Here is a 23,642-nt window from a genome sequence, read left to right as displayed (position 1 = left end):
AGCAAAAGGACTCAGCAAGGCGGCGCAGAGAGATGACCTTCCCAAGTTGCCGACCCTCCGTACGCGCAAGCGACGCCGCCGTCCTACTGCTCTTCCTGCACCCTCTTCAGCAACTCCGAATGAAGCATCATCCGCCAGAGCATGGGCATCCCCTCCTCGATCGTCCCATCCGCCTTGACCTCATCCTTGCCGAGCTCCGTGCTGAGGGTGTCGAAGCAGGGCGGCACGGCGGTCACAAACTTCAGCAGCTGCTGCGAACTGTCGATGCGGATCGTGCGGCGCGAGAAGAGGTGGGCGTACTGTTCGTACGGGAAAGGCGGGAGGGAGGTGAGGAAGGCGACGAGGTCGCTTTGAGCGGGCGCATCGGCCGGCGGCGCGGCAGGCGGCTGCTGCTGGTTGGCCTGCTGTTCCTGGCGCGACGACCGCACCTATGGCCGCGGTGCAATTGTGAGAGTCAGGAATGAGCATGAACGGAGATGAGATAGCAAAGGCAGACGCACCTCAGGCTTGACGTCCTCCTCGTCCGACTCGTCGAGCACGAGGACCTCCCGCTTCTTTGAGACCTCGCGTTTGACGCGCTTGTCTGAGGGACCAGCCACAGGGGTGGGCGAAGGCGATGGCGGCGCTCGCTTCTTGTCCTTCTTCTTCGCCTTCCCTTGCGGTGCCTGTCGGAAACGAATGTCTACGTCATGCATCGAAAGGGATTGCAAAACGTACCGGTGGAGTCGCAGATGGTGAGCGAGCGGGAGGCGAGGCCGCAGACAGCTTTGCGATGCATCGCCCGCCTCGCAGAGACCAGACTCGCTGGCAGCGTTGACCGGGGCGTGTCAGCATACTCATCAGTCGAAGAGCATAGTGAGCCTCGTACCTCTGAATCCGCCTCGTTGCCCGTAACTGCGTCCACTTCGCACAAGATGCCCGCCTCCTTCGCCGCCTTCCGCAGTCCTCCTTCGCCTTGTGACCGAGGATCTTGCCGATGTTGTCGAGGATCTCGGTCTGCATCGCGAACGTCTCGTGGATGGGAATCGTGACGGCGGAGACGAGCTGGTAGTCGTAGCCTTTCTTCAGCTTCTTGAGCTGCTCGAGTGCTCGAAGACGAAGCTTCTCTTCAGACTCGCGGACCCATGCATCGAGGCGATATCTGGCGTCCTCTTCGAGGACGAGAGGGTGGTTGTGCGCGAAGCTCGCCTGTACGATGGTTGCTCGAGGATCCTCGCTCGAATTGCTAGGTTCGAGCAGCACCTTGATGCCACACCCTTTCTCTGCGCATTCGAAAGATTGACGTTCGCCGGAGCCGTGCGGTCGAAGGTCGAGTAGTGTATCCGCAGTATTCGAATCCCTCATGCACTGCAAAAGGTTCGCCGTCATCGAGCCGGGTCGCATCGAGGGATTGCTAATGGGAGCGGAAAGACAACGCACAAGCGTGGCGGAAGAATCGCAGGCAGAACGACCAGTTGTCGTCCCATCCAGGCCACCTCGACCCAACGACGAACTGGAAAGGCGGCGGCGACATCGCAACCTAAGTTCCGGAGGTTCCGCGGGACGATGTAGGAGAGTGAGGAGCGGCGACGGCGCGAGTTGCGTGTGTGTGAGGGGCTGAGGCAGCACGAGGAGAGCAGCCGCACAGTCAGCGTGCTAGGCGAAGCGCGAGCGAGCGAGCGAAGTGAGCGGGAGGAGGAGAAGAGAGGTCCTGATGGTCCGACCGCTTGCGATCTCCCAGCTCTCCAGCCGCACAAGTTTGACGGCACTTCTAACGTTGTTGCACGCCTGCTCTAGTAGTACGCGACCGTGTGCAACAGTTCGTGCGGATGTCGCTCCTGCTGCCGCGCGAGGATATCGTCGATCTCGCTGTCCAAGTCCTTCGATGCTTCGATCTGCGCGTGTAAGAACGTCAGCACACATATCCACTCGAGCGAGGGGATGAAGAGGCGACGCACCGCCGAACACAGCTCGAGCATCGCCTTTCCTGCGATGAGCGCCTCCTCGTGGTTGTCCTTAATCTCGACGTTGATGACGTGCACAGGTCGGTTGAGCTCTCCGTTCTTCGACAGCAGGTCTGTCGCGCGGGACAAGCGTCAGCACGACAGCGTGGAAGACGAGTCACCCGAACAACGAACGCACCGTCAATCACCGCATCGTAACACCGCTCCTCGCACGTGATGACGACGTCCGCAACCTTGCTGCTTTCCTGCCACCGCTCCGGCGCAGTCTTGATCTTGCGATTCCGGTCGAGCATCGTCAATAACCCGTTCGCCGTGTATCTGCCGTCTCAACGCTTCGTCAGCCGCGCTCGAAACAACAAAGGGGAGACTCGGGTCGCACAACCGCTCGTCTTTCTGCTTTAGGTCTTGGTACATGTGCTCGTAGGGCGTGCCGAAGGCGTAGATGTTTGGTCGGTCGATACTCGGTCCAGGCAGACGGACGGCCGATCCCGTCCCCGCCGAGATGACCTTGAAGTTGGCCTTCCTGCGCGCGATGGAATGAACAGCCACGTCAGCACTCATAGAAGGGGGGGAGAGCGGAACGCCAGCGCACGACAAGACGTTGTGAGCCTCCATCGAGCGGTTCTGGTTACTCGCGCACACAACGCAGAACGTGACCCTCTTCCCACCTCCCTGCCTGTCCTTCTCGTTCGTGGCCGACGCAGCGCGCATCGCACTTGGCGGAGGAGTAGCCATCGGAGTCGCCCTCGAAGGAGGGACGACCGTCTCGAGTCCCCCTGCGGGCGGAGGAGGCGGACCGCGGTATTGCTGTGTGTAGGAAGGGTACAATGACGAAGGTGGTGGAGGGGTAGGTTGGCCATAGGAAGCTGGGGGTCCGTTGTATGTCGCTGGGTAGGATGAAGGTGCTGGAGCGGGAACGGCGCCGGGTGGAGCGGGGACGGGCGGGCGAGGGGACGCGGTGCGGTTCGCGTAGGCTTCGCGCATCCGCAGGCGTGGGTCGGAGGACATCTTGGGCGCGGTGTTGTCGAGTTGTGTTCGGATGGTGATGAAGTGATGTCGAGGGGGAAGGGGACGGCGTCGGAGGGTGCAGGGAGGGCTTCAAGGGCTCGTCAGACCTGTACAGCGTTCTCCTCGCTTCAGCAAGGCTTCTCCAGCAGCAGCGCGGTGTTGCGGACGAGGTTGACCTCACTCGCTCGCGTCCCCCTCCCCTTGACCTTGGCCACCCACTCGTGCTCCTCCTGAGATGCCAGTCAGACGCGTATTGGCACGATTCGTCGCTTGTTGTGCCAATGATGCCCGCCCAGCTACCCGCCAGCCTCGCGCGCCCTCCTACTCTTCCTTCTGCAAGACGGCTCTCTCTCTACGGTACTGCTGGCGCTCCCGCTGCCGCTGCTCGAGGTGGGCCCATGACGCTGCCATGGCTGGGCTTGGGTCGGGTGAACGTGGCGGAACAGATATTGGCGATATGGACCGACTGTCTGGCGACCGCTCTCCCTCCTCCCCTCCGCCTCGCTACTTTACACTCGTTCAGCCAAACCCGCTCTGACAATACCTCCGACACTCGACTCGCTCGGCCGCAGCCCCTTCTCTCGGCGCACCATTTCGCGAGGCTTAACTTACCCGTCTTTCCTCGCACGCCTCGTCGCTCTCTCGCGACCTTTGCTGCTGCTGCTGCTGCTGCTGCTGCGCCGCGAACAAGCGCGAGCGAGAAGCAGCAGCGGGAGTGATCGATCGCCTTCGCTCGAACCGCTGCTGGAAGGAAAGGGATTCGCGCAACAGAAGCGTTCCAAGTACGGACTCTGCCTCGCAGACTCTGATTAAGGTCGACGCTTCGAAGACTCTGGCTTGCTCCAGTTCGCTTGCGATTGGCGCTTCGTCCCGCCGCTGGAATGGTGTCGATTGAGCGGGTTTGGCGACGTTTGCTTGGCCCCCGTCGACGGACATCCTCACTCGATGTCAGCGGGTGGGCAAACTCGCTCGCTGCGAACCGTAGTTCCTCCTGGCTCGTTTCAAAAGGCGCTCTCATTGACACCGACGTCGAAGCTGACGACCACCAGCGCAACGGTCTCGTCGCGGCAAAAGAGCGGCAGCAGGGAGGACGAGGAGAGGCAATGACTTGCTGAGGGACCGGCTTCCAACGCACTTGGTCCCGGGCTACTGTATTCAATCCTCCTGCGCGTGATCTCACCCGACTCGGAATAACTTGCGCAGTTGGCGCCAGAAGCGAAGCTCGCCCATGGCCAGGTCCGCCGTGTCAGCTGCTGTTGGTCTTGCGAAAAGAGAGACGAGGTCAGTGGGTCGCCCTTGTAACGGCTTGGTTGACGGAGGCTGCATTGTCGACGACTCGGCCGCTCTGCGAGTGTCGATCGTGAGCTCTCGTCTGCAACGAGGACGAGGGAGAAGTCGTCGTGCAGGAGGGATTTCTTTCACCAGGCACCCCCGGCTGTGTCCCGGGTTGAAATTGATGGGCAGTGGTGTTCCGAGAGCAGTGTCTCGGTTGCGAGTGTGCCTGCTTTCGCAAGTCCCCGTGCAAAGCCCAGCGAGGCGGTGGGGGCGTGAGCTGCTCGACCACCAGCGGGACAACTCGACTCGTCCTCGTCCTCGTCCTGCGCTCACTCTCGCGCTCAACGACGAACGACGTCGAACTGCTGCTCGCTGCGACTCACACGCGCGGCTCACAGCTTGCAGCGACGCGCGCCAGCCTGCACAGCGACGTCGAGAAGGTCGCCTGCAAGTCGATGACCTCGCACCGCCTCGACTGACACCACCTCTCGCTCGAGGCGCGCCACGCGCACACTGCGACCCTTGAAACACACTCACGCATCCCGGCTGTCCCTCGCCAGCCCGCACGATCCCCTGGATCAACCGCCAGCGCCGACAAACCCCCTCGACACCCCGCCGGCAGTCCTACACCTCGTCCCCTCTCTCTGCGTCCGGTTTCGCCACGCACGACTCGTGAGAGTCACTCACTGCAGCGCACGACTCTGCCCAATCCCCGCCGACGAGCGAGGAGCGACAGTTCGGCCCCTCGTCGCCTCCGCAATGTCGGCCGCCGAACCTGTGCAGACGCCCAAAGTCAAGCGTTCGCAGTTCATCGACAAGCTTCACGAGTGCGTCTTTGCGCTGTCACTTTGTACGAAACGTCAGAGGGAACGAGCTGACCCTCGTCTCGCAGTCTCCTCGAGAACCCTCACGACCCCGACTCGCTGCGCTGGTCGCCCGACGGCGCCGCCTTCGAGATCACGACACACGAAGCAAAGGCGAGAGCGGCCTTGTCGCCAAAATGGGACTTTCGATCGTGCGTAAAAGTCGAGATGCGCCCACTTTTCGCGAGACGGTCGGATTGACGGTTTTGCGGTTGTACAGGCTGAGCAGCTTCATCCGCCAGCTGAGGTGCGTTGCGACGGTGTAGAAACGTGGAGAGCGAGCTGACGTTTCGGTTGTCCGACGTAACAGCTACTACAACTTCAAGTACGTCCGCGTTCCTCCTCCTGCATCCCTCAAAACGAGCCTGACCAGCTTTTCCCTACCCAGGCGCCTCAGTGACCGTCGACGGTCGAGCGAACGTCGCAGCTCGACGACAAGCTACATCGTTTTCCAGTAAGCCCTCTCGCTCTCCCTCCTTCGCTCCCTGAACTCACCCTCCGTATCCCCAGCCACCCCTCCGGCTTCTTCATCCGCGGCGACAAGTCACGACTCGACGGCATCATCCGCAAGACGCGACCAAAGACGCAGCAGAGTCGGAGGCAGAGCATCGCCTCGAACCTCTCGACCGACGACTCGCTCTCCTCCGCTCCGGCTGCCGCGGCGTGGTCGACCGGCGTGGGCGAAGCAGCGCAGGCGGGTCCTTCGGCCCTTCCCTCGCCGTCGAGCCCGTTCTCCTACACGCCTGTCCCCGGCCTTGCCAAGTCGTACCAAGGTCCGCCTGCGACGAACGATCCCGCCTGGCGACCCTACCATGCGTCGGGCTGGCCTCCTGCAGCGAGTCACTCTCCCTTCGTCCAGCAACAGCAGATGTACAGCGTCGCGCCTATGCCAGGCTCGCTCCCTCCCATGGGCTTCGACCCAACTCTCCCGCCGCTCGACCAGCAACACGCCCTGCGCCGCTCGAGCCTGAGCGAATTCAAGATCTCCCCCGAACCAAAGGTGCACGACTTGCAGACCAACGCGCACGGTCAGGCGTACCTCCCGAACGTCGCGCAGATGCCGCCGCACCAACCTCCTCCACACGCAACCTTCGCCTTCCCCGCTCAGCCATTCCCTCCTAATCCCGCTTACCATCCCCACGCACCTCCCTACGACGCCTACGCCTCGCACCTTCCCACCGACTCGCACCCGCACTCGCCCTACCCCTCCGGTCTCCCCTTCTCCTTCGACCCCACCCAGCCTCGCGGATCAGGCTCGTCCTACGGGACCGGCACATCCTTCAGTTCGCGCTCGTCAGGCCAATCGCTCGTCCCGCCTCCTCCTGTGCATCCGCATCCGCATGCGCAGAGACTGAGTATAGCGGGCGGAGCGGTACCCTCGCCGCCTTATTCGTATTCGTCGGCCGACGCGGAGGAGGATGGGTCGGTTCCGCCTCAGGGACAGGGGTCGTATCCCCCTTCGAGGCAGGGCGAGTACCCTCCCCAGCAGGCGCAAGTCGACTATCGAAGAGAGAGCGTACACGACCCGTCATCTATCGATCCTCACCAGCCACTCGACCAGCACCCTCAAGCGCATCACCAACTCCCTCCGCTCCCGCTCCAGCCTCATCAGACGCATCAATTCAACCCCTCGCCCGCTGCGATACCCCCTCCGCCTCCGCCGCCTCAAGCCGAGACAGGAGGACCACAGCTCCTGCATCCGCAACCGCAGCATCAGGCGTTGGTGGATGTGGAGTGGAGACATGACGGAGATGGAGGAGGAGGAGGCGCGGATCTGGCGGGCCAGTTTGGGGGTTGGGCGGCGGGAGGAGGGGCGGCGGGAGGAGGGAAGGAGGGAGGGCCTGAGGGAGAGGAGGTGGCGTGATTTGGTGAGGGGCTTGTTGTAACTTGTCTGGGTTAAGGGAGTGTAGGGACGGGTTTGCAGTGTGGGCGTGTTGCCTTGAAACTTTCCTTCGATTTGCTCGACACAACCGGGTATGCGCGAAAGCTAGCGAGCGGGTCGGAGCCTGCTTGAGCGCTTGTTGACTATCGACAAGCAAGCGTAGCGGCATGAGTGCGAAAGCGTCCAGCCGAAAGCAGCTGCCACCGTCGAGGGAGAGAAGGTTCGCCAGGAACAAGGACTCGAGGTTGGAGCCCCTCGCAGACTCGTCTGATAAGCTCGTCTCAATCTGTGATCCTCCAAGGGCCCCCGGCATGCAAGAGCAGGCGGGTCGAAGGGGTCGAGGGCGATGAGGTGGTCGGAAGCGTCCAAGCGAGCTTTCGACGCAGCAGGCGCCCGAACGCGCGCGTCGAGAAGAACGCAGCGCAGTCCAGCGCAGGAAGCTCCAGCAGCAGCGGGCGAAGAAGTCTGTTTGTTGCGCGAGTCGACGTGCTGCTCCTGGAGAAGAGCGGGGTCGAATGACGCGGTGTTTTGTTGGCGACAACGAGACGCTGCTGCCTGGCGAGGGTGGGCACGGTGTGGAGCGTGCCCCTGTGCTCCCCGTGAGACTGCCCAGCCGACCCCGCAAGCCGTGGGCGATGCATGAGAGCTCCTCATCTCCTTGTCAAGCCGAGCGAGTTGAACGAGGCGACGACGGCGTCTGGGAGGGCGAGAGCTGCGCGGGCATGGTCCGTGGACGTGTAGAACCTTGTCAAGCACACGTTACACCCACCCAGCGCCCTGTGAGCGAGCGAGCGAGATGATGAGGGCCAACCCCCGACGCTCCTCGCCTCTTCGCTCCTTCAACCGCCGCTGCAGCGCTTCCTCACGGGCAGAGGGCCGCCAGGGCCACTCTAGCACGCCCAACCACTCGCTAGAACGCTCCTTCACACGCTACCCGCCCGCCGCGCGACCACGTCCGCGCTCACGCCGCGCCTTTCTCTTCACTCGGCACCGACAGGCGTTTCGAGCTCTCGCGCTCGCTACAGGCGGTCGTGCGAGGAGAGGACACCAGGTGCGTGACCAGCGAGGGCTATTCGAGGACCCAGGGACATCGCTGACCAGCGCAGGGTCACTCGCTCGCCGGTTTTTCCCTCCAACTCCCCACATCCTGCCTCCTCTTCGCGGTTTTTCACCCGCTCGTCCGACAGATCTCCCTCGCCAAGCGCGCTAAGTTAGTCACTCGCTGTGATGGCCGCCGTCGTCAGCCCCCTTCCCTCGCCGCCGCTTCCTTCGTCCCCAGAGTCGCTCTCGTCCGGCTCGTCGAACTCGTGTCCGCCTCTGCCACCGCCCGCTGCGCCTTTCCCCACCTACACCAGCTTCGACAGCCCCAAGACAAAGGCGTTCCCGCCACACTGGTCGGCGCCGACTGCCTCGCCAGCGGGTTCAACCTCGTCGAGACGGCACGGCAGGACGAGTCACCGTACAGCGCAGTCGATGAGCCAGCCGCGCGAACCGTCATCCTTCCTCGCGAACGAAGAGGCGCACGAAGAACCGGCAACGAGCTCGCCTCCGACGACGCGCCGAACCCACCGTTCTTCTCAGTCCGTCAGCCCGTCGCCGATCTCGAGAACACCGTCGGCTGAAGAAGTCAACTCTGACGAGACGCCGAAACGTGTCCCGCCTCGACGTTCGAGAACGCTCTCGTTCTCGGCTGCGCAGCAGGCGTTCGTGCCGGCTCGACCAAGGCTCTCGCATGGTGTCGGAAGTGCGGGAGCGTTCCCCTTTCCTCGGCTCGAGGAAGGGAAAGTCGCTTCGTCCGTTGCGCTCGACCGCACATCGTCCACGGGCTCGTCATCTTCGGTCGTCGTGCGGCCGCCACGGCGATCCCGGACAACGCTGTCGACGCGGACGGTCCCGACTTCGCAACGGCCGGCTCGACCAGGTGCAGCGACCGACTACTTGGAGGCGAAGGTGGTGATTGGTGCGTGCACGCTCTGATCGAGGTGAGTAGACGGTATTGACCGCCCTTCGTCTCGCAGTCGGAAGTCAAGGCGTCGGCAAGACCTCGCTCATTCACCGCTCGACAACCGGCAAATTCAACCATTCCCTCTCCTCCACCATGGGCGCCGGCTTCTTGACCAAGAAGCTCACCATCGCCGACACCAAGGTCCACTTCCAGCTGTGGGACACGGCGGGAGGCGAACGATTCCGGAGTTTGGCCAAGTTGTATTATCGAGGCGCGCTGGCCGCCATCCTCGTCTACGACGTGACCGACGAGTCGAGTCTACAGGACCTCAAGTTTTGGCTGCAAGGTGCGTGGCGATTGACCTACTCGGTCGACGAGTCTGACTGCCCTTTCTCGCACACGTAGAGCTCCGGAAGAACATGTCGGAGGACCTCATCATCCTCGTCGTCGGCACGAAAGCCGATCTCGCAGGCTCCTATCCTACCATCCCTCTCGCCGACGCCCAGCGCTACGTCGCACTCTGCATGCACGAGCTCGGCGAATCTTCGCCCGACTCGACTACCTCCTCTACTCCCGCTCGATCGCGCGAAGCTACGCCTGTCGCTCGACCACCACAAGTCCGCAACTCGTTTCCTTCTCAGCCTCTTCCGACTCGTACTCGTACCTACTCCTCGCCTTTACTTTCGAACGCCGAAGTCCCGACTATCACGACCACCCCGCCCGTCTCCAACGCGAACGCTCCTCCCGCCATGACCGCCTTCGACGACGCACTCATCTCGTCCCGAGGACGTGCCGTCAACCGCCTTGCCCAGTCGACCGGCCCGTCCTCTCATCCGCCCGGCCAGCCTCCGCCACCTCGCTTCAGCCAGCATACCCGCCCCGCCTCGCTCAGCTCGTCCATGACCCTGCCCGACCTAAGCGCGTACACTCTCTCCGGTCTCGTAAGCCAACCCTCCGCCGCGCACGACAGCCTGACCATGGTTCGATCCGGCTCGGCAGGCGCTTCTGCGACCAGTACCTCTCCGACTTCCTCCTCCGGCTCTCCAACCGCCAACGGCTCGCAGATCAGTCAGAACGCCGGCATATCGCATAGCACGTCCGCGTTTGGGCTGATGAGCTTTGGCTCGTCGCTCGGAGACTTGGTGGGCGCTTCGGCGCTCTCGTCACGCCGCAAATTGCAGCAAGACGACCTGCACCGTTTCCTCCAATGGCCCGCGTCGTCCGCCCTTCCCCCGCCTTCGTCATCGTCAACGAGCCTCGCCGCGTCCCGCGAAGCCCGCGCGCTCGAGTCGGCCCGTATCCAGCAAATCGTCGACGACTGCCCGATCGAAGTCGTCGAAGTGAGCGCCAAGGACGGCTTCGGTATCGAGGAATGTTTCTGGACGATCGCAGAGCGACTCATCGAGCGGAAGGAGGAGATTGAGCGCAGGAGAGTGCTGAGGAGTAGGGATAGCATTGTCTTGCGGGAGGACGACGCGGCTGCAGTAGCTGCAGCAGGTGTGAAGGGCGGAGCGGGCGCCTGCGCGTGCTAGACTCGACGCCTTCGATGTTGATTTGACGCCTTGACTTTCTTACAACCTCCGGTTTGCGACTCCCGACCCGGCTAATTCTCGACGACCCACGCATTCAAGATTCCCCTTCTTGCCTTTCTCTTATTCGACTTTCGTTCGCTCCTGTCCGACACTGCATGATTGAATCCCTTGTGCGTCGCGCTGTCTTGCGCCGCCGTCTCTCGCCAACCTCGCTAACATCGTCTTCGTCGCGCAGATCCATTCCCCTCTTCTGTCTATCGATCATGTCGTTATCTCCATTTTTTCGCCCTTTCGTTTTCACGCGCTATACCTCGCTTACCCTCCTCTGTACTGCCTCCCACTCTGTGTGTCTGTATGTCCCTACCATTCCCCGCCGTTTTACGCATCATTTCGCCTCCCAGTCTTTCCCCATCTTCCGCACGAATGCCAACCCCGCTTTGCAGCCTCCAATTCAAGTCAGCGAGCGAGCGAGCGAGGGAGAGAGCACGAGTGAGGCGGGAATAAGGAAAAAGCAAGCATTGCGTGGATTGGGGGATCATGCGACTCGACTCTACACACACACACACACACACGTCGTCCTCCGCTCTACTCGAGAGCGACCTCTGCGCCGATGCCCTTGAAGAGCGCCTGGAGCTTCTCGGCCTCCTCCTTGTTCGCGCCTTCCTTCAGAGTCTTGGGGAGCGACTCGACGAACTTCTTTGCCTGCTCGCGCGAGTTTCCGTCTACGTCAATCACTGCGCTTCGCCCCACGGAGAAACAGCCTGAAGAACAGTACTTGGCAAACGCACCTCGACCAAGTTCATCCCGGGCATGATCGCCTTGACCTCCCTGATCGCCTTTGCCTTCTGCGCCGCATCGATCTTGGTCAACTGGACGTTGAAGACAGTCTTCTCCTTTGGTGCGGCGGCTTCGGGCGCGGGCGCATCGGCGGCAGCGGCGGGAGCAGCGGCGGGTGCGGCGGCGGGGAGAGCGATGTCGACAATGTTCAGCCGGGACTGCGCGCAAGAGCATGTTACGATGGTCAGCGACACTGCACGGCAAGCATGAGTCTGTCAGATGAACCGAGCGATGCGCACCTTGAGGGCATCGACGAGGTCTGCTGCCTCGAGGAGGGTGAGTCCAGCGATCTGGTCGACGATCTGGCCGATTTTGGGGCTCAGTGGGGGTGCTGGTGCTGCAGACGACGATGCTTCGGCTGTGGGCTGGGCGCGGTGGACGGGCGAGGACGAGAGTGCTCGGACGGCGGAGGGGACGACTCGGCTGCGACGCGGGATGCGGGCGAGCGGGTCAGCGGGGGTTTCCGACACTGCGCTTCCATCCTAGACCAACACTGGCGCGCAGACTGACCGTGCGGGGCGAACGGAGCGCGAGGCGAGCGAGATGAGGGACTGCACGGCGACGAAGGGGTCGCGGAGGGCGCGAGTTGAACGCGAGTGGGTCAGCGTGAGCCAGCGAGTCTTTCTCGCATGTCAGATGCACGCACTGCCATGGTTGAGCGGGTGAAGCGGGCCAGGTGAGGTCGCTCTCTCGTCTCCCTCCTCGAACAAGCCATCGCCGCTGTTCTCGCTCTTACATTCGCTTTGGAGGGTTCTCGCTGGCTGGACTGCACTCGCTAGACCCTTACGAACACGCACATACCGCACACAAGCCACCGTGGCGCCGTCTCTTCACACCCCGTCCTCGTCCATCTCGACCTCCATCCCGCTCGTCTCGCCCACGAAGCGCAGGCGCATGTCAGGGGGCAACGAGCACCTCGCACTTCCCGCCTACACGCGCCTCGACGGATCCCACTCGCCTCACATCGCGCCGCCGTCAGCGTACAGAGACTCGCAGCGACAGGTGGGGCGGACAGCGGTGGGCTGGCGCAGACTCGCAGCGAGGCCGGTCGTCTTTCTCCCGTGCATTGCGCTCGCTCTCGTCGCTGGCCTCACTTGGCACCGGGCGGGAAGTGCAGAGGGTAGAGGCGAGAGAGGAGTTTCGGGGCGGCTGCAGGACTCGTTCGACAGGCTCGCGGCAGGGTGGAGCAAGGGGTCTTTCGGCTCGAGCGGGAAGCAGTTGGACCTCGAGTGGGTGTGCAACCCGTTCGAGGCGAACGGGCGGTTGGTGGTCGACGAGGCAGACCCGACGAAGAACGTATGGGTCCCGTTCGACTCGCGCTGTCGACCTTCGAACCTGATGACCGCCCTGTATCGACCACCAGGCGACACTGCTCCTATCATTCCGCCTCGCCCAACGTCGAGACAGGCCGGCCGGACGTTCCTACCCTGGCTCATGAACCGCACAGTCGTCCTGCACGGCGACTCGATCGACCGATTCCACCTCAAAGACTTTTGCGAGTTCGTCGGCGGTCGACTAGAACTCATCACGCCCGACCACCCCGCGTGTCCGCCTATGTGGCGGGATCCTCGAGGAGATGCGGAGCGGAAACGGCTGGAGGACCAGTGGGCGGGTCGGCCGAGGGAAGGGTGGGAGTTGACGAACCCGTGGGTGTGCGATATCGAGGAGTACGGCGCGACGCTGGTCAATGTCTTTACGTGGGGACTTGAGGGAGCAGAGGAGTTCTTCCAGACGGAGCGGTGGTATTATCCGCCAGGTGCGCGTGCTCTCCCGTCTTCTGTGCTTGCTGAGGCTGACTCGTTGTTCTGTAGCCCGCTGGATGGACCGGCTGGACCATATCACGCTCCCACTGCTCTCGGGCCTCGCCAAGTCACTCGACCGGCCGCAAATCGAGCACCCTGACCTCGTCATCCTCAACTCGGGCTACTGGGATCTGCGAAAGTACACTGAGGGTGCGTTGCGCTCGATATGGTTGCTTTCGACCGCCTGCTGACCTCGCTTGCATTCGCAGAGGACTTCGTCGCAGCCGGCTTCCTCTCCCGTCCCTACCCCGAAGACTCGCCCATCCCCTACACGAACCTCTCTCCCGCACGCGAGAAGACCTGGGAGCGAGAAGCGAGGTTGGCGATCAAGCATACGGCCGAGCTGTTCAGGGGAAAGGAGGGCAAGGCGAGGAATGGTCCACCGATTTTGTGGAGGACGCTGCATCATCCGCCGAGGCACAACTATGCGCCGTTCCCGGTGCGTTCCTTGGCCTCTCTGACGTCCTTGTGAGCGTGCTGCTGACACGCACTGCCGCACCCGCAGCGCGTCTTCGCTCTCGACTCGTTAGCTCGCAAAGTCATCTCCGACCTGCGCGCCTCTCAAGACCTCCCCTCCTCCTCATCGCCCTCCTACCACCCCTCCACCTCATCTCCTCCCCTCTCCTCTTTCTCCGAACCAAGTTACAGCGAAGACCTCGGCCTCTCGCACCGCCTGCGAATAGATGACTCGGGGCGCATCATGTTGGGACAGGAGCACAGGTTCAGGGATCTGTTGCATCCGTTGCCGGTGCCGGGGAGCTGGGTGTGGGCGGACGTGATGCTGTATGAGTGAGTTGGGCGGTTTTTCGCTTCTCGGGCTCGATGAGTCGGCGGACATCGTGTTTCTGGCGTGGCCGCTGCCGCTCTGCACGGACTCTCGGAGGCAAGAGACTGACTCTGATCTCTCTGTGCAGACTGAAGCGCGCTGTCGAGGGAGTAGATCGGTGATTGGAGGACTCGCAGGCGTATCTATCGCTCGTAACGCCGTTGCCACGTCGTAGACTGTCATTCGGACAGCCTTGTCGCTACTGGGACCTACAGTGAGCGCTCTGTCGCCTGGTCGCCTGTATGGCCAGCGTGAGCACGCGCTGATAGCTCGCTTTGTCGCAGCGCACTTTCGCTTCGCTTGGGAAGGTCAAGTCGAGACAGCGCCGCGAGCGCTTCCACGACGAGCTGCTTGCGTGCGTCGCGAACGTTGCTTTCGCACGGCTGTACTCGAGGCTTCTGCCCCTGCGAGGAGCGCTCCGCTGTCGTCTGCGGATCAGCCTCCGCTCGCGCCTCTTGACCTCCTCCACCTCGCTCGCTCACTCCGGACGCACTGCGCGGTCTGCAAGCAGCTACATCCTTGCTCAGTCACGGTCCAACTTCACGCCTCGCACCTCCCGCACGTCGTCTCCGCATTCCCACACTCGACGATGGTCGCCCCGTACACCTTCGAAGTTGGATCCGAGTGGCCGGAATGGGACAAGGGGAACTTCCTTGCCATGCGTTTCATCCAGAAGTGCAGTGCGTCTAGGGATCAGAACACATCCCGCGGGATCATCGCTAACGGTTCGAAGTGCCCGCAGTCAACGACGGCTTTGCTCGCAAGGAGCTCTCCCTCGCTGGCAAGCCGCACCAAGGCGACGCTCCGCCCTTCAGGATGGTCTGCAACTACCACGACTTCGTCAAAGACGACCCGCTCGTCCCGACGCCCGCGAACAAGACCTGCACCTTCTTCGTCCAGCTCGAGCCGGTCGTCGACGAAGAGCGCAATTGCGTCACCGCGAGCAACCTCGAGCACAATCACCGACTCGAGCTCAAGCGCCACTGTTTTGAGCACCTTCGCGAGGAGGAAGGAGCGGTCATCGACGAATGCCGCGAGGCTATCAAGAAACTCGCCTTCGAACAGGCGGAGCGGTTGCGCAAACGCTTCGACAACTGGTTCCCGACTGAGCCCAAAGCTGTGCTCTTCGAGCTTCAAGACCAGCTCATCCAGGATTACGGCGCAGCCTTCTCGCGGAATGAGGCCGATGCGCTCGTCGTCGCGCTCAAGCACAAGAGGCTGTATCTCGAAGAGCCCGTGCATCATCCAACGCTCACCGGTCCAGTCGAGGCACTGTTGACATGCATTGTTCACAGGAGACCGACTTCTCGCCCACTCCTTCGCCGACAAGCACGCCCATTGCGCGAAAGCGTGAACTCCCCGAGCTCGACGGTCCCGCTTCATCAGCAAAGAAGAGGCGGCAGACTCAGGCGGAGGACGCAGTAGACAAGCCGATGGGGGACAAGCAGGAGGGGAAGAAGGCGAGCGGATCGCAGGCGCGCAAAGGCAAGAAGAAACCCGTTTCAGAAGGTGCGTCCCCCGCGTCCTTGCGCTGGTCACCAGCTCATCACAATTGCCTCTCGAAGGCCGGCGAGTGTGAGCCGCGTGACAAGGGCAAGGGCAAGGGCAAGCAGGCTGCGCCTCCCACCTTTGCCAACTTCCTCTCCAGCTTGAGCGAGTCTTTCGACTTCTCGCGCTATGAGCCGCACTTCGCCGCACTCGACATTACGTCCGAAGCACAATTGCTCGAGGTCGCAACGGGTGGAGCAGACGAGTTAGGCGCGCTGTTGAACGAGTTGGAGAAGGAAGTCAATTTGCCGGATGGGACGAAGTTGAGCGGGATGAAGAAGCCCTGGAGGAGCCGCTTGAAGAAGCTGTTAGACGAGCGGGCGGAGGCTTAGGCAAGACGAGTGTGCGGCGCGGTCGCCGCTGGAGGACCTGCTGGGCGAACTCGCTTGGAATCGAAGATACGAATCAACCCTTCGCCGACGAGCTGCACCCGCGTGAGATCTAATGACTACACCGTCCTCCCGAGAGCAAGCAACACCTTCTTCGCCTCCTCGAGCCTTTTCTTCCGCAAAATCAGCTCGGCCCTCTGCTCCGCAACTTCCGGCGACTCCGACACGAGCCGGCGGATCTCGCTGTCGCCGCCTGAGACGAGGCGCTCGAGGAGGGCGTGCGACGTGGCGGAGGAAAGACGGCGGACGACGGAGAAGGACGAGTGATACGACGACCCAGGCAACGAGTGTGAGCTGTATGGGCGCATGGGTCTGCCCGAGGTATGGTGCAAGCGGCTGGAGACTGTCTACGGAGCAAGGCGGAGGAGCTGTACGAGACGGGAGGAAGTGTGCGTCGCGCACTCCCGCAACTTGAGAAGGCCGACCCATTCCCGCTCCCCTCGTCGCGCACTCGCTTTCTGCTGCGCGACACTACTCGAGAGAAGACGCTGCCTCCGCACAGTGCCGCCGGCAGGAGCCAGAGCGACGTCGACGGACCCGTTCACGCTCCGTACGCTTCCCCTCGTCGCTTTCCCTCGAGTCTTTCGGCAACGGCCAGTCCGCTTCCGCCTTCGCGACCTTGTTCGACGTCTCCGCGTGCTCCAGTCGACGCGACACGCGGTGGAGACCTTCAGAAGGGGCGCAACGGAGGGCGAGCGGCGCACCTTCGCCCGCTCACACGAGGCGACACTGGGGAAAGTCGACGCTAGCAGCTCGATACCGGCCTCGCTCCGCCTGCTAGCGCATATCTGCCGGGGCTCCCTGCGCGATCAGGCCAAGTATCTCTCCAGGCATGCGGGTTCGACTGTCACTTTGCGCGCCTCGACGGGTCCCGCTTCCAAAACAACCCTTTGCATGGCTCGCGCTGCTCTCTCTTGCGCTCGTTGGACTCGGTAGACTGCCTGGACTGCTTCTGAGACTCGTATCACCCACCCACCGTCGCTCGTTCCGCCCCAAGTCGCTCGTTCAACTCCCTTCTCCTCGTCCCCCACATCCACCTCGATACAGCTCGTGTGACCCGCTCGACCAGCTCGATACCCATCTCACCCTAGTCGCTCCTTCCTATACACGCCGCGATGCCAATCCCTCGGCCACTTGCGCCCCTCTCGCTCCTCTTCCTCGCACTCCTCGCATTCGCCCAACTCGCATCCGCCTCGTTCGCCTCGAAGAAGGCTGCGCAGGATAAGAATGGACAGGAGGTCACGTATGCTGGACAGCGGATCGTGCCCGGAGCTTTCTTGATCGAGGTTGGAGGAGGAGGACTGGGTAAGAGGGCGGGAGGAGCTGCTGTGAGTGCTTTCTCGTGCTCTAGGACTTTGCAGGAAAAGCGAGAGACTGATCATGACTACGAGGCTGCGCAGGATCTCACCCAAGTCCTCACGCACCTCGCCTCGCCTCCTACATCCGGCAAACCCTTCTCCCTCCCAGCTTTCTCGACCTCCCGCACTCTCTCCGCCCGCCCCTCCGTCTTCAACGGCGCCGTCGTCAAAGTCACCGACTCTACCGTCCTCGACGCACTCCAAGCCGGCAGCGAGTCGACGGTCAAGCAAGTTCTCGAGGGACTCGCCGGCGTCGATGGCATCCAACGCGCTTGGCCGCTTCGCCTCATTCCCCGTCCTGGTCCCGTCACGCGCAAGGATGACGGCGGAGGAGTCTCGAAGGGCTCGGCACTCACAGCCTCGACTCTCGCTTCAACACTCGCCAAACGCGACGGAGTCTCGATCCCTCCCGCGTCCGCTTACGCCAACGACAACTTCGACCCGCACGTCATGACCGGCGTCGACAAGCTTCACAACCAAGGCGTTATCGGCTCAGACTCGATCAAAGTTGGAATCGTCGACACGGGCGTCGACTACCTCAATCCCATCCTCGGAGGCTGCTTTGGCTCAGGCTGCCACATCTCGTTCGGTTCGGATCTGACGACTAGTCCGCCTGGTCCGACGCCTTACACCAACTGCACCGAGCACGGAACACACGTGACGGGCATCGTTGGCGCGCTTGCGAACTCGAAGGGCTTCAGCGGAGTGGCGCCGGGCGTCCAGCTCGGCCACTACCGCGTGTTCGGCTGCGACGAGAGCACTACCGAGGACTTGGTGCGTTTCTCTTACTCCAGGCCGAGATTCTCGAGCTGACTGCCACGAGCGCAGGTCGTTGCCGGTATCCTCGCCGCGGCCAACGACGGCGTCAACATTGTCACCGCCTCGATCGGCGGTCCCGCCGGCTGGCTCGGCGCTTCTCCCTCCCAGATCGCCGTCGAGCGCCTCACGACGCAAGAAAACATCGTCGCAACCATCTCTGCCGGCAACGACCGCAAAGAAGGACCTTTCTTTGCTGGATCGCCGGCATCGACAGTCGGCGGTATGAGTATCGGCAGCGTCGACGTCGAGCAGCTTCCCGCTTACCCGGCGTCAGTCATCCCCTTCGGCAACCTCCCTTATCTCTCCGCCGCACCACTCGACTTGACCGGTATTCCGGCGCAGAAAAACGGCTATCGCGTCTACTTCACGAGCACGAACTCGAACGTCACGAACGATGCGTGCAATCCGCTGCCGGCTAGCACACCCGACTTGAGCGGGATGGTCACCGTCGTCCGCCGAGGCACCTGCACTTTCGTCGAGAAGGTGCGCAGCCTTTCCCTCTTCTCCCATGACTCGCTTGCCGTTCGCTAACTCGGCTTGATGCGCTCCAGATGACAAACGTCGCTGCCAAGGGAGGGTCCGTCGAGCTTCCCTTCGTCTCCGCTTCGTGCGGAGGAACTGACTTCGCCTTCTCGTTCTCAGCAAGGTCGCCCTGATCTACAACTCGCCTAACACGAACAACATGATCCCCTACCTGACGACCGACAGCACTGGTCTCGCTGCGGTCGCATCTTTGCGCTACGAGGAGGGCGTGCAGGTGAGCTCTCGCCTGTCTTGCCAGACAAGAGCGCGTCTAACGGAATTGGCGTTGCGCAGCTGCTGAGTTGGTACAAGTCGCGCCCTCGCGGGCTGTATATGACCTTCCCGAGCGACGTTGCTGCGGTTGGCGTCCCCGACACAATCGCTGGCGGACTCATGTCGTGCGTTCTCGCGTCGACCGCCTCGTTTCCATCGAGCGAGTTCGCTGATGCTGAGCTCAAACAGCTACTTCTCCAACTTCGGCCCGACCTTCGAGCTCTTCGGCCAGCCTTCGCTTTCCGGCCCGGGCGGCAACATCCTCTCGACCTTCCCGCTCGACATGGGCGGCGTTGGCGTCATCTCCGGCACGAGCATGTCGTGCCCCTTCGTCGGTTAGCCGTCTCGCTTCATGAACGACGGGAGGAGAAACCGCTGACTCTCGCTCGTCCAGCTGGCGCCTCCGCCCTGCTCCTCTCGCAGCGCATGGCGGACAACCTCAGCCCGGCGGACGTTCGCGCCTTGCTTTCCTCGACGGCTAGCAAGCGCGAGACAACGATCAACGGCACGACATTCGAGACGGTCCTCCTCCAAGGCGGCGGCCTCGTCCAAGTCGACAAGGCCATCTCGACTCGCACGATTGTCTCGCCTTTCGAGCTGATGCTCAACGACACAGCGTTCCCTGCGCACACTCAGAAGATCACGCTTCGCAACACGAACCCGTTCCCGATGCAGTACAGCGTCACGACCTCGTCGGCTCAGGCGTACGGAACCTACGACAACGGCGCCTCGACCGACATCCTCATCTCGACAAACCCGAAGCCAGTCTACCCGCAATCGGGCGTGGCGGCCTTCTCGACGCAGCGACTCAGGCTGCAGGCCGGCCAGAGCTACTCGTTCGAGGTCACGATCCCTCAGCCTCGTTACAACGCCATCGACACCGCTCGCTTCCCGCTGTACTCCGGCTACATCGACATCAGCGGGATCAGCGCCGACCGCAAGCACACGGAGGAGCTGCACATCCCGTACTTTGGGGTAGCAGCTGCGATGAGCGACATGCCCGGTGCGCTTGAGCTGCTCCTCGTGCTGTGTCGATTGAATCTGACGAAACACTTCGCGCAGTCCTCGACTCGACGGCCACGATCTACGGTGACGTCGCCTACCCATTTATCGCGACGCCGGACAACAGCATCTTCGACGCACCTGGCTCGCTCAGCAGTTCCGGCGGGTTCGACCTCTACGTCCGCCTTGCTGCCGGCACCCGCTTCATCTCCTACGACCTCATCCTCTCCTCCAACGCCCCGAACACGACCATCCCTACCGAGCGCCTCACTTCATCCGGCGGTGCCCGCATGCGTCGCCACCTTCGCCGCTCAGACGCTCACCTCCCCTCCATTGAGCGCTCTGTTCGTCTCGACTCCCGCTCCCTCTCTTCCTCGGAGTCGCTCGCTTCCCTCTCGCGCCGCGACATGCCCTCAGCCTTCTCTGATGTTCCCGTCGTCGGCAACATCGGCACCATGACGCTGCTCCCTCGCGACTACCTCGTCGACGATTCGTCTTCCGGCTACACCGAGACTATCATTACCTGGGTCCCGCAGGCCGCCGGCTTCCAGACGCAGGCGAACACGCAGTACCGCGTCCTTCTTCGGTGCGTTGTCAAGGTGCCGCACGATCTGGGGTGTTTTCTGACCATTGCTCGCCCTCGCAGCGCTCTCAAAATCACTGCCGACCCGTCCCTCGAATCCTCCTACGAGTCGTGGGTTTCCTACCCCTTCACGCTCACGCCCTGAGACGCCATTCCCTTCGCCTTTCACTGTCTGTCGTCTCTATCGTGTTTTTGAGTGGTGCAAGGTGGTTGAGTATAGCACAGCAAGGCTGGTGGACAAGGCAAACTTCCGAGGCTAAGAAGGTTGCGAGCTCCTTGACGAACGCAGGCCGCGACGACACAAAGATATACATAGCACAAGGTATTGAGAGCGCCAAGAAGCTACAGACTACCTACCGTAGGCGAACAGGACCTTCTTGGCGTCGTCGAGACGCTTCTTCCGCATGTTCAGCTCGGCACGCTGTTCGGCCAACTCCGGCGACTCCGCAACGAGACGCTCGAGCTCCTGACTGCCGCCGCTCAACAGGCGCTGGTGAAGCGCTTTGGAGATGGCGTGAGGGAGCGGGCGGATGACGGAGGCGTCGATGATCAAAGGGACGTTGTCGATGGTGCGCTGCGACAGTAGCGAACGGGGTCAGCTAGGAATGGACAACGTCGCTTGTAGGCGACCTGCGAAGCTAGTCTGTCAGTCGCGCACGGCGAAACGAGGAAGACATACGTACCTGCCAGTACGCCGCGGTCTGTGCTGCGGCTTCAAGCTCTGTCTCGTAGGGATCGGCAGCAAGCAGCTTCTTCAGGTCGTCCTCCTTCAGGCCGTAGAAGCCCATGGCGCTCAGACCGGCCAAAGCGGTCGAGACGGTGTCGGGCTCAGTTGAGGATCGTACGATCTTGGCCCCGCCGTTCTTCTTCGCTCGCGCACTCCGCAGCTCAGCGAGGACGGCGTCCCGAGTCGAGACAAAGTAGTGCTGGTTTTGCGTGTAAGGTATGTGGTCGAGCTTGAGATTCTCGTCGAGACGAGCTGCTGCCGTTACGAACAAACCCTCGAGAACTTCGGCGGCGGTCACGCTGCATGGCCGTCGCCACGTCAGCTTCGTAGCACAAAGTGAGAGGCAAGACGCACGAAGCGATGCTGCGCAATTCTTCTTTGAGGGAAGCGCCGAAGTGCTGGCCAACGAGCTGGTTGACCGACTTTGAGACCGGCGTGCGCATGCGCTCAACGGTGTCGGAGATGATACCGCCCCAGGAGCGGAGAGCCTTCGTCATGAGGGAGGCTTTGGCGTCGTAGGGCGTGTTGAGCGGGACCTCGCGGCCCTTATGCCTGTGTCGAGGGAGATGCGTCAGCAACGGTGATAGCGGACCATGACGGGAGTCAACACACTCCTCAATATGGGCACGGAGCTCGTCGAGGGTCATGCGAAGCGGCTTGGCAGGCAACGGCAAGGCATCGGCAATCTGCGGAGGCGGCGACGCCACCTGCGAGTCCCAGGTCTTGATCTCGTCTTCCTCCTTGGCCTCGAAGGGAACAAAAACAGGCTTTGTAGCTCGGATAGCCTCCATGAAGCGGCGATCCTCGCGGTTCTTGGCTTGGATGAGATGCGCGAGAGCCGACGAGCCTTGCACGAGCTGGTTGAGGTCATGCTGGAGAGCGGCGATGCGCGTGCAGATCTCGGTCGTCGGGTCGGACGAAGGAGGCGGAGGGAGAGCGTCGATAGCGGCCGTAACGTGCGAAATCGACGTGGCGAGGTCTGCCTGGATCATCGGCAGCCTGACGGAAAGGCAACGATCAGTCGAGTGAAAGCATGAGACGGCGGCGAAACTCACTTGTCCGCAATGTAGCGACCGAGTCGGTCGCTGAGGAAACTCGTCAAATGTGCTGTACCCAGGTGTCTCCTCGTGCCAGCCTCGAGCGACTTCCACGGCTCGTTGGTCGCGAAGAACTGCGTCTCCGCTTCGCGAGCCTTCTTGTAGGTGAAATTCTTCTTCAGGTCTTCTGGTGCCGGTTGTTTGGTGACGAAGTAGCCGTTCGATAGGTGGTGACGACGGTTCTCGAGAAGGTCGAGCCAGGAGGGGTGTTCGCCGTTCTGCAGCGTGTCGGGCTTGGTCAAGACGCCTGTAAGGATACGGATCAGCATTAAAGAGCGGCAAAGAGAGTGAGGATGAGCGAAATGCACCGATCGTACGCTTGCCGTCCGGGTCTGCCTCCTTCGCGAGCAAGACCGCCTTCTGGTTCTGAAAGTCGTCTGCGGGCACAGCTGTGAGTCAGCACCGACTAGTCGTATAAAGGAAGCTGGGAGCTCGACGCACCCCGCATCGTGATGGTGAGGAGGATCAAGCAGTTTCCGGTGATGGACTGGCGAACCATGTTCTCGATGAGCGTGATGTCGTCCGGCTCCTCCGAGTTGGCGATGATGCCCTGAGCGCGGCGCCGGGTGGTCAGAGAGGCAGTTCGATAGGTGAGGGGAAGAGGATGGACGCACAGGCAAGTCGAGGAAAGCCAAGTCCGTGACAGGTCCCGTCACATCGATGCAAATGAGATTCTTGGAGAACGATAGCTGCTTCTCGAGACCTGCGGCGGCAGGGTCGCTCTTGGCCTGCAGGACCTCGTCGTCGGACAGATTGAGAAAGAACTTCTTGTCCGAGTTCTGCGGATTGAGGATGGCGAGTTGGGCGCGACGAAGAATCGCCTCGACGGCGTCGGGGTTGGTCACGGCGTCGCCGAACGGGATCTCACGGACGGATTCGACGGGACGGCCGGAGATGTCGGTTTCGAAGCGGAGGAAGACGCGGCAGGTCCATGCGCCAGGCGACGAGCGAAGGCGGATCTCCATCGGGCAGCGCGTGCAGGTGCCGGCATCGCGAGGGACCTTGATCTGCGAGACAAATCGGACCTCGGTCAGCCAAGTTGGGGAGAGAAGCGAGCGGGAGGGACAAAGGGCTCACTCCGCTGATGGCCTCGACGAGGGACGACTTGCCTGCGCTCTGGTTGCCGATGACAGCAATCCTACGAGTGTGTGCGTCAGGAACGGCGGTCTGCAGTCGTAGAGGAAGACGAGCTCACCTCGGGAGGTCGATTTCGGTCGAGGCGCCGGCGCTGCGAAGCTGGTCGACAAGCGAGACGAGCTGTCGCCTCTTCACAGAGTAGCAGAAGCAGAGATGCCATTCGAAGCTGGAGCTGTGCCGTTGACGGTCATGGCAGCGGCGAGTGATGGGAAGGAAAGCAAGAGGCGGCGGAGCGAAGGTGAGGAGGGGAACCGGCTGGAAGCGGCAAGCGGGA

The 23,642-nt window shown here is 62.2% G+C and overlaps 9 protein-coding genes across 9 annotated transcripts; 5 read left to right on the top strand and 4 right to left on the bottom strand.

Annotated features, from left to right (window-relative positions):
* Window positions 1-83: 83 nt before the first annotated feature.
* RHTO_02434 (uncharacterized protein) lies at window positions 84-1,383 on the bottom strand (the record flags this gene model as incomplete). The annotated part of the gene is made up of 5 exons (XM_016416109.1): window positions 84-428; window positions 501-665; window positions 718-804; window positions 869-894; window positions 963-1,383. 5 exons carry the CDS (start codon window positions 1,381-1,383, stop codon window positions 84-86), a joined length of 1,044 nt encoding a protein of 347 aa, XP_016271937.1.
* A 389-nt stretch (window positions 1,384-1,772) lies between these two features.
* RHTO_02433 (RNA polymerase II subunit A C-terminal domain phosphatase SSU72) lies at window positions 1,773-2,951 on the bottom strand (the record flags this gene model as incomplete). Its single annotated transcript, XM_016416108.1, has 5 exons — window positions 1,773-1,874; window positions 1,938-2,056; window positions 2,122-2,261; window positions 2,323-2,466; window positions 2,536-2,951. The coding sequence occupies 5 exons, from the start codon at window positions 2,949-2,951 to the stop codon at window positions 1,773-1,775; spliced, it is 921 nt and encodes a 306-aa protein (XP_016271936.1).
* A 2,034-nt stretch (window positions 2,952-4,985) lies between these two features.
* On the top strand, window positions 4,986-6,953 carry RHTO_02432 (heat shock transcription factor; the record flags this gene model as incomplete). Its single annotated transcript, XM_016416107.1, has 6 exons — window positions 4,986-5,053; window positions 5,119-5,241; window positions 5,310-5,336; window positions 5,400-5,414; window positions 5,478-5,543; window positions 5,600-6,953. The coding sequence occupies 6 exons, from the start codon at window positions 4,986-4,988 to the stop codon at window positions 6,951-6,953; spliced, it is 1,653 nt and encodes a 550-aa protein (XP_016271935.1).
* A 1,245-nt stretch (window positions 6,954-8,198) lies between these two features.
* On the top strand, window positions 8,199-10,448 carry RHTO_02431 (ras-like GTP-binding protein RYL2; the record flags this gene model as incomplete). The annotated part of the gene is made up of 3 exons (XM_016416106.1): window positions 8,199-8,931; window positions 8,990-9,262; window positions 9,322-10,448. The coding sequence occupies 3 exons, from the start codon at window positions 8,199-8,201 to the stop codon at window positions 10,446-10,448; spliced, it is 2,133 nt and encodes a 710-aa protein (XP_016271934.1).
* A 585-nt stretch (window positions 10,449-11,033) lies between these two features.
* RHTO_02430 (60S ribosomal protein l7 l12) lies at window positions 11,034-12,000 on the bottom strand (the record flags this gene model as incomplete). Its single annotated transcript, XM_016416105.1, has 5 exons — window positions 11,034-11,150; window positions 11,237-11,443; window positions 11,525-11,708; window positions 11,796-11,836; window positions 11,932-12,000. 5 exons carry the CDS (start codon window positions 11,998-12,000, stop codon window positions 11,034-11,036), a joined length of 618 nt encoding a protein of 205 aa, XP_016271933.1.
* Window positions 12,001-12,179: 179 nt separating this feature from the next.
* On the top strand, window positions 12,180-14,035 carry RHTO_02429 (uncharacterized protein; the record flags this gene model as incomplete). Its single annotated transcript, XM_016416104.1, has 5 exons — window positions 12,180-13,041; window positions 13,097-13,237; window positions 13,297-13,526; window positions 13,593-13,876; window positions 14,002-14,035. The coding sequence occupies 5 exons, from the start codon at window positions 12,180-12,182 to the stop codon at window positions 14,033-14,035; spliced, it is 1,551 nt and encodes a 516-aa protein (XP_016271932.1).
* Window positions 14,036-14,502: 467 nt separating this feature from the next.
* Window positions 14,503-15,793, top strand: RHTO_02428 (uncharacterized protein; the record flags this gene model as incomplete). The annotated part of the gene is made up of 3 exons (XM_016416103.1): window positions 14,503-14,593; window positions 14,656-15,149; window positions 15,209-15,793. The coding sequence occupies 3 exons, from the start codon at window positions 14,503-14,505 to the stop codon at window positions 15,791-15,793; spliced, it is 1,170 nt and encodes a 389-aa protein (XP_016271931.1).
* Window positions 15,794-16,965: 1,172 nt separating this feature from the next.
* On the top strand, window positions 16,966-20,552 carry RHTO_02427 (subtilisin-like protease; the record flags this gene model as incomplete). Its single annotated transcript, XM_016416102.1, has 10 exons — window positions 16,966-17,178; window positions 17,251-17,982; window positions 18,037-18,510; window positions 18,579-18,604; window positions 18,670-18,784; window positions 18,844-18,947; window positions 19,012-19,157; window positions 19,217-19,825; window positions 19,885-20,410; window positions 20,471-20,552. The coding sequence occupies 10 exons, from the start codon at window positions 16,966-16,968 to the stop codon at window positions 20,550-20,552; spliced, it is 3,027 nt and encodes a 1,008-aa protein (XP_016271930.1).
* A 204-nt stretch (window positions 20,553-20,756) lies between these two features.
* RHTO_02426 (Dynamin related GTPase) lies at window positions 20,757-23,196 on the bottom strand (the record flags this gene model as incomplete). The annotated part of the gene is made up of 8 exons (XM_016416101.1): window positions 20,757-20,981; window positions 21,091-21,433; window positions 21,489-21,686; window positions 21,747-22,133; window positions 22,190-22,478; window positions 22,540-22,608; window positions 22,673-22,781; window positions 22,846-23,196. The coding sequence occupies 8 exons, from the start codon at window positions 23,194-23,196 to the stop codon at window positions 20,757-20,759; spliced, it is 1,971 nt and encodes a 656-aa protein (XP_016271929.1).
* Between the last annotated feature and the right edge of the window lie 446 nt (window positions 23,197-23,642).

The sequence above is a fragment of the Rhodotorula toruloides genome (assembly GCF_000320785.1).
Source record: "Rhodotorula toruloides NP11 unplaced genomic scaffold Scaffold18, whole genome shotgun sequence".
Lineage (NCBI taxonomy): Eukaryota > Fungi > Basidiomycota > Microbotryomycetes > Sporidiobolales > Sporidiobolaceae > Rhodotorula > Rhodotorula toruloides.
This window is presented reverse-complemented; position numbering and strand designations above follow the sequence as displayed.